This window comes from Haplochromis burtoni, unplaced genomic scaffold (assembly GCF_018398535.1).
Source record: "Haplochromis burtoni strain Fernald_Lab_line unplaced genomic scaffold, NCSU_Asbu1 Contig_868, whole genome shotgun sequence".
Taxonomy (NCBI): Eukaryota; Metazoa; Chordata; class Actinopteri; order Cichliformes; family Cichlidae; genus Haplochromis; species Haplochromis burtoni.
The window spans coordinates 81,847-90,156 of NW_024583229.1; the positions used below are offsets into that span (position 1 = coordinate 81,847).

The window sequence follows — 8,310 nt, forward strand, 5'->3', positions numbered from 1 at the left end:
AAAAAATAATTTCCCCCAGGGATCAATAAAGTATTCTGATTCTGATGGTCTGTATCTATGAAGCGCCTTGAGGCGACTTATGTTGTGATTTGGCGCTATATAAATAAAATTGAATTGAGTGCAGACCAGTGCTGCAAGCCCTTTAAACCAGAACCTGCCCCCAGTCTGAAGTCTCCTCCAATCACAACACGAGACACGCTGATGAAAACGTTTATTCGGAGACAGAAACGGCAGTGCTAGCTCACTGCTAATGCGTTCATGTGAATTCACCTTTGATATAAACTTTATATAAACTGTAGACACAAGCCATTGCAGAACAGAAGCTGTTATCACTGCGGCCGCCTGCAGTGCTGCGTCATCACTTCCTGTCCAGCACAGAGCCACATGCTGTTCTCGAGGCTCAGACAGGAAGTGGAAGATGTCTACAGCCGCAGCAGGAGACCTTTGAGGTTCTTCTTCTTCTGTGTTTATTCACCTGTCTGCATGTAATCGTTAGTTATTATTCATCTGTGGCTCTGTCCCACAGCGGGTCTTTGTCCTGTCACCCCGCCCCTCCCTGAGCCTGGTTCTGCTGCAGGTTTCTTCCCGTTTCCTTCCAAGTGCTTGTTCGTTGGGGGTCGTCTGATTTTGGGGTTTTCTCTGTATTATTCTCACCCGTCTGACTGACGCCTACTGTCATCGTCCTGCTGGTGACTTTGAAACACTGAGGCCATGGATGACCTCTGTGACCCCGAGGTGCTTACATCAGGGCTGAAGGATGAAGAGACCCTTAGCTCGAGTCATCAGAGTAAAACCAGCTGCAGTGCACCATGGGTAGTTTGCTGGTTCCGGGTTTATGAGGAGCGATCACACTACACCCGTCCGTATGTGACGACTCCTAATCTATGAGCTTTTCCCTTCAGTGTCACAGGCACTGATTAGCCCGGGTCAAAGGTCAGCTGTTTTAATGAAAGCCTGCAGTAGGGGTGGGTCTAGAGATTTTGACTATGCCGCTCTACTGCGATAGCGCATGTTGATGGTGTCATCAAGCTGCGCCTCTTTTGGTCGAAAGTAGGGCAGGGCGATATGGCCAAAAATATTTATCTCGATATAGATTTGAAAATTGGCAATAACGATATAACTGATGATATAATTGATGAGAGACAAAATGCAACTCCACAACTTTGCTAGCGCAAAAAACCCATGCATTTATTTTCACTTAAACAAGCAGCTGTTTTTATGTGCATTAAACCTATATAAACATTTAACAGTGCAAATGCAAATTCCTTACTGACAGCTTAACCAAAGGCATTTCCAGCAGAAATGGGCTGACATATCCTGAGCATAACCATGTATAATATCCACTGAAGTTAAAAAGAGCTGCTTTGCTACATTAAACTGCAGTGTGCAAAATAAAAAAGTCAAATACGTATTTTTCAGACCATAAGGTGCACGGGATTATAAGACACAAGAAACAGAGCAGTCAGATAAATCAAACTTTATTAAACTCGTTCTTCTTGCTTCCTCCACTTCTGTACCATCGATTCATTAATGCTGTATTCTATCACAGCTGCTCTATTCCCATGTTGTTGCAGTATATGAATGACTAACCTCGTATTGTGGATGGATTATCTCAGTTGTTCTCCTGACTGAAGTTTGGTCCGTTTACAGCATCCTGCCATGTGATTGCATTTTTCTTTAACCATGAAAAACCTTCACGTTAACTTTTATAAGTGGAAAAGTGTTAGTGTTCATCCTCCAGCTTCACTGTTTATGTTATGCTAACATAGCTGTGTCGCTAGCGATCACGTAGCACATCATTATATACCAGCTAGCCCAACTTCAGTAACCCTACAAACGTCACTGCTGTTTAGTTTCTGTCTTCATTTATGTTGGAAGTGATAGCAGAGCTGTACGTTTGAATTTTTCAGAAATCTCTCAGTCAGAACATGCTATATCATGTTTAGGTGGAAGCAGCGAGCTAACTTCCTGCTAACTTCTAACTCTGTTAAATGTAATAAATTCTGTTTTCATGGATTTTTAACTCTCAGTGTTTGTTTGACTTTGGGACCTGAAGCCGACGGAGTTTAGGACCCAGATTACTCCACCAGGCTCTTGACTACGGCAGCCGTAATGCTCCAACAATCCATCCAGCGGTGCGGCTTCGTAGCAAAGTCGCACTAAAACATTTGTCAGATGTTTTAGCACCGTGCACATAAAATTAGTTCGAGGTCAGTAAGCACAACCAGATTTCATACATAAGGCACTCTGTCGATTTTTGAGTCAATTAAAGGATTTTAAGTGCGCGTAAAATACGTTATACAGAAGAAAAGAATATATCGCGATATATATCGTTACCACACATGTTTCAGATTACACTGTGATATGGATTTTAGGCCATCACTACACCCAGCCCTTGTCAGGTTAAGGCTGTGTGCAGGCAGGAGTGGAAGTAGAAGGACCCAATGTGCAGACACTCGGAGGCGGAAAGTAACTCAAAACTCAGCTTTTATTGCTGGATGGCAAAAGGTGGCAAACGTAACAAAAATCCAAAATCCAAATAAACTTACATGAACAGGCAGACGGAACACACAGCATACATGAGAGTAGATCACGACACAGAAACACCGGGCTTAAATACACAGAGGGAGCAATCAGGGAATGGGTAACAGGAGGGAGACACAGCTGGGGCAAATCAGGCTTAACGAGACAAAGGAAGCAAAACCAGACACATTAACATCAGACATGGACTTTCAAAGTAAAACAGGAAACATAACAGACTCACAGGCAGGCACTATAACAAAGGGAACAGAGACGTGGGACCAGAGCAGACACTGACTGGATGTGGGGAGACAGCAACTATGGAACACAGACAGAAAAGCAGAACACTAAAACTCTAACCAACCCCACCCAGAGACCCTTAACTAAGAATTATCCTAAAACCCGTAAAGCAAAGCTAGAATATAATGAAATAACAAAATCAAAGAACCAAAAACACAAAACACTGGGCCAACGACCCGGGGACCCTAACAGCCCTAGCCTGCAGCAGGTTGTGTGCCGTCGCGCCGTGATCAGAGTGATGCGATATCGGCGCTCCGATTGCGTTTCTCTAACATCATCGCAGATCTCTGTCCATCTACAGAGACGAGGATGAAAACAGTCGGCCATGTTTGGTTTTCTCCGCGGAGCCGTTCACGCCCCACGATGACGTTTATTAATCACATGGTTATGAAACAATAACCTGAAGCTACAGAGCGCCGCGTCACAGTCGCACACACGTGACAGTTCTCAGAGTTCAGTTCTGCGCCGTCAAACCTGTCAGCACACGGCTCTTCAAACTTCCTGTATCCAGATTACTTCCTTTGACGTGCCGTAAGCTTCGCCAACGTGCTGCCGTTTGTCTTTAAACGTCTGCTGAGTGTCAGGAGGCCGCAGCTGCTCGCCGTGGCTCTGAAAGCTCCGCCTCCAGGCTCGCAGCTTCACCTGTCAGTCGCAGTGGCTGCTGTAGCTAGGCAACCAAGCACCTCCAGGCTGCAGCAGCTGCTGTCAACCTCCTGGAGGAGGCGCTGAGAGAGAAACGGATCAGATCAGATTTCTGAGTTTGTGGCGTCGGTACAATCAATAATTTACACTGATCGATTATCTATCACTACAACCAGCATGCAAACTCCACCCCCTCCACATTAAACAGCAGCTTTTCAAGTTCATCTGAGAGACTCAGAGGGGAAACTCAAAACAGGAAGGGGTTGGCCAGATGTTAAGCAAGGATAACACTTTCAAATTAAGAGCATGAAGGTTCAGTGTAAACACACTTGAGTGTGCAACACGTTTCTGTCCTCATAATTTTATCAAATCAGCTTCACACGACAGCAAAAAGAGCACAGAACACGCTGACACACGCCAGTACTCTGATTACTCCGAGGCCTTTAATGTACTCTGATAATAAATATGAATATGAATAAGAAAACATATATTACAATATTCATTCATGACAAATAAACAGGAGGCTACGACTCAGATTACAATCCTGAACTCACAAGAAACACTGCAGGATGATGACATCATGAAGCGTCACGCAACAGGTGACTCACCTGCACGTGTCCGTGTGAGGCGGCGTCCAGCAGCCGGAGGCAGGCGGCGCTTTCATCCATCAGCTGCCGTCTGAGCGAATCACAGAGCTCCGAGTCCGAGGAGACGTCAACCATCAGCCGCAGCAAGCAACGCAGCAACACGTCGACACGACACGCCATCCTGACGAGGGGAAACACGCGAGCACGTCATACGGGACGGTCCAACGCCATCAGGACAGGAAGTAAGTAAAAGCTTCAAACTCGCAGCCGTGTGTGAGCGTGCGTGTGTGTCTATGTGTGTGATCGTGTCCGTTACCGTGGCCACGCCGCTCTGGTCGTCTTCTGCAGCGCCTCCAGCATCCTCAGCCGGTTCGCCTCCTCAGGTGGGTCCCTGACCTCCAGGTACCCGAGCACCACCCGCTCTAGCCGCCACAGGTGTCTGCACACAGCCACGCCCACCCTGCGCGCGCGCGCGCACACACACACACACACACACAACACACACACACACACACACACACACACACACACACACACACACAGGTGTGTATTCATATCCTTGTGGGGACATCTCATTGACATATGTTTTTCTTAGCTGCTTCCAGTAACCATCAAACATGAATGCCCAACCATAACCCGACTGTAACACTAAAACCACAGTTTGGCTTCAGACTCGCGGCGATTCATGCAGCTGGAAAACATTCAAACTGTTCTGAGATCAGACTGAAGCAGCGGCGCCCCCTGCAGGCAGAACAACAACGAGCTCTGAAGTCTGATCATCTACAAATTCATAAAAGACTTTTCTGTTTTAATCACAGCTGAGTCATCAAAGCACGACTGAAAACATTTAATTAAAACCGAAAAAAATGAATCATTACAACGCTAAAAAATAAATACACGCATTTATCATTTCTACATTATTTTATAAATAATTAAATGTATTATAAGTGGGTTTAATATTTACATACAAATGTTTTTCTATAGTAACAGGTAAAAATACATTATCAATAAAATATATCACTTCACAGTAATTAATGTAACCTGTAGCATCGTATATTAAATATGAAATCATGAAATTATGATTAAATATATTTAAAGTAAAATGAAACAAATTACTCATAATTTAATGTGATGAGCCATATATAGTTTAGATATAAAAATATACAAATAATTAAAAATTAAAACGTTTATATTTGTCATTCATAATTAATTATACAAAAATACAAATGATAATTTCTTAAAAACATTTTAGATACAATCAACATCAACTTTAACACTTTAGTACAATATCGTGAACTGATAATAACAATAAATGTGATCATTATAATGAACAGATAATATTAATAGAGTTTGTTTAATGTGTCACATTTTCATCCAGATAAATTAAATCACTGATGCTTCCATAGTAACCAAAGGTCAAAGGTCAAACCCACCTGTCGATGTACGCCGGCAGAGCAGCAGCATAGACGCGTCGTAGCACCACCTTGTTCTCCGCCTCCATGTGGATCAGCATGAGACGCAGCACGTCGTCATGGCGACACGGCTTCCTGCGGGAGGAGGTGGAAGAGGAGGGGGGCTTCTCCAGAACCACCAGCAGGTCCAAGAGGCAGGACAGGACCAGCTGGGTGGGAGGGGGCGGGGTCAGTGACGTGTCATCAGACAGAGACAGAGTCTGTGTGTGTGTGTGCTACCTGGATGACGGCGGCCTCAGTCCTGTACAGGTGTTTGAATAACGCCTCATAAAGAACCTCGGCTCTGTTGAACTGATGCAGCTCTGCAGGCGGCTAAAGACACAAACACACACACACACACACACACATACCATCATCATCCAATGCCAGACACGACGCTGAGTGTGTTTATGTGCATGTTTTTACCGTGTTGAGCACGATATGGTGCAGACAGCGAACTCCCAGCATGCAGTTCTCCAGTCTGTGGTGGTCACTGAAGAGGAGGGAGGGGGGAAGGAGGCGGGACAGGTGAGGTGAGAGTCCTGGGCGGGTCACCTGCACCAAACACCAACACACAGGTGAAGACAGAGCACCTGATGGGTCAATCAGCTCCAACCTGTTTCACAGAGGAACTACTTTCTGTCCACTGTCTCCATCCGCCAGCCAAAACATACGCAGCGAGATGGGAGGGCCGTTTGCCTCCCGTCAGGCTTTATCCTGCTCAGCGATGCGGCTGGCTGATGGAGACAGTAGAAAGGAAATAGTTCCTACATGGAGGCTGGAGAAGAAGGTGTGTATGAGAATGAAGCGCACTTCATAAAAGACACCTGCCTCACCGCAGTCCTACACTTCTGCCTTCACAGTCTCACCTGTTCGGACCTTACCACCCTCACAGGTAAGCGGGGGACGATCAAAGCATAAGCAACCAAAAATATCTTTAAACACGGGTTGAAGGGGGAGCCTGGCTCCTGCTGACCTCATGCAAACGTATCTCATTCAACATCTTCAAGTGGCATCGAGAACGCTCCAGAAAAGAGCAGAAAGAGGTCAAAGGTCAAACTGACCTGCAGAAGACTCCAGGCAAACACCAGCTTCACGGCTTCACAGCGCTGCCACGAGTCCCTGCTCACACACACACAGACACTTAAATATTCAACAAACTTGTTTTTGTCTTTTAATCACAGAAAAAATAACGAGCTAGCCAATCACACAAACACAGTTTGAACCAAGTGGAGCTCAGAGCGCTGAACATGCATGTTTTAGAATTTCATGTGAGGACGTTTGTACAGAGCAGACATCCCTGCACTCTCTGTGGGAAGAAGGCCAAGGTCCTCACAATGTGGCTGTTCCATCAGGGACTGGTCCTCCTAAGTGATGGAAAGCAAGTGTACACACACACACACACTCTCACTTGGTGAGCTGTGGCTGCAGGATGTCCAGGACTCCTCCCAGAATCCCTCTGCTCCCCTCCGTGTCCCCAGTCAGCAGGTGGGCGGAGTCTCTCCACCCTCCTGCACTCAGCAGCGTCTCCAGCAGGCCCTGTGCTGCTGCTCTGGAGGCGGAGCTAGTCCACACCTGATCCTGATGAACAAAAGCACACTGGAAATCAAACAGCTGTCAGTGAATGCATCACGGGGTCAGACAGGAAGTACCTGTGCTGCAAAGGTGTGTGTTTGATGTTTGCAGACTCACCTGGAAATGTGTGACAGCAAACACGCAGGTGGGTGGAGCAACAGCAAGTAGCAGACTGGTTGTCCGTTCTCTGGCCTCGCCCCCTTTCCGCCTGTCACCCAGAGTTGTTAGCAGAGCCGTGAGAGCGGCACACACCGCCGCTGCCTGTGTGGGGATGCTCTGATAGGCCGCAGCGCTCAGAGGGCTGCAGTCATCCTCACAGAGCGGCAGAGCAGCACAGCCAATCAGAGCACTGATCAGAGAGACATATGCTGCTTCAAGCTCCGCCCACCTACTGTCCTGGCTGGCTGGAGAGAACAGCCAGTCAGATCCAGCGTACTGGAAAAGCTGCTTTATTTCAGCAATCAGAGAGTGGGATTTAGGACAGGAACCAATCAGCTTCACCCTCAGCTGAGAAAGGAGCTCTGTGATTGGAGGAGGAGAGGAAGGGGACTGCTCCTCTGAGGAGGAGGAGGAGGAGAGATGAAGGTCATGAAGTAAAGCGGAGAGCTCCATCCTGCACGAGAGAGAAAAGGAAAACGTCACAATCTGTGACTCACCTCCAACATTCTTCACAAGCTTTTATTTGAAAGGGCTTCCCACATATTCAGTACCGCGTGCTTCCACCAGGGGCACTGTGACCTCTAAGCTGGGGTCAGGTGATCTGCAGCTGCTGTGAGGCCATAGGTGACCAGATGGGATGAAGGTGGAGCTGGGGTGAACCCAAGCAGACACCTGTCAGTCAAAGAGGCCACTCCCCTAATTATGCTACCTTTAACCTAATCGATGCCTCAGTCTTTAACCCTGTCTAATACCTGGGTTTGGTATGTCCAAAAGCAGGATCAAGATCAAACAGTAAACAACAACCTCACCTTACTACACCTGTCTCAGGTGTAGTAAGCTGTAGGGCCGAGGCGTTGTCTTTTACAGGTGTAGCATACCTACATGCTATACCGCAGCTTTCAGACTGTTATGGGGTTTTTTTTTTTGTTTTGAAATCAGCCACGCTTTACGAGGAGGATGAAGCTCGTCTTTGAGCTCCTTGTTGGAGTCTTTCTGGCTCCTCCGTGGTTGCATTTCTTCTTCTGCTGTTTTATTGCAGGTGGATGCTTCTCTGGTGTCCTGGATTGTTGATTACC

At 46.7% G+C, this 8,310-nt stretch overlaps 2 protein-coding genes across 2 annotated transcripts in view; one reads left to right on the forward strand and one right to left on the reverse strand.

Annotated features, from left to right (window-relative positions):
• The window catches only part of LOC102314061, a 39,988-nt gene extending 37,553 nt beyond the window's left edge, over positions 1-2,435 (forward strand). Inside the window, exon 6 of the mRNA XM_005950859.3 lies at positions 2,376-2,435. Coding sequence (XP_005950921.2) covers positions 2,376-2,435 — 60 coding nt within the window. The remainder of the gene's footprint in view (positions 1-2,375) is intronic.
• Positions 2,436-2,469: 34 nt separating this feature from the next.
• tti2 (TELO2 interacting protein 2) overlaps positions 2,470-8,310 on the reverse strand; it is a 7,803-nt gene continuing 1,962 nt past the window's right edge. Inside the window, exons 2-10 of the mRNA XM_042215915.1 lie at positions 7,193-7,688; positions 6,912-7,081; positions 6,565-6,622; positions 5,927-6,055; positions 5,741-5,833; positions 5,483-5,670; positions 4,366-4,509; positions 4,071-4,230; positions 2,470-3,545 (exon numbers count right to left, since the gene is read on the reverse strand). Coding sequence (XP_042071849.1) covers positions 3,459-3,545; positions 4,071-4,230; positions 4,366-4,509; positions 5,483-5,670; positions 5,741-5,833; positions 5,927-6,055; positions 6,565-6,622; positions 6,912-7,081; positions 7,193-7,688 — 1,525 coding nt within the window. The 3' untranslated portion in view covers positions 2,470-3,458. The remainder of the gene's footprint in view (positions 3,546-4,070; positions 4,231-4,365; positions 4,510-5,482; positions 5,671-5,740; positions 5,834-5,926; positions 6,056-6,564; positions 6,623-6,911; positions 7,082-7,192; positions 7,689-8,310) is intronic.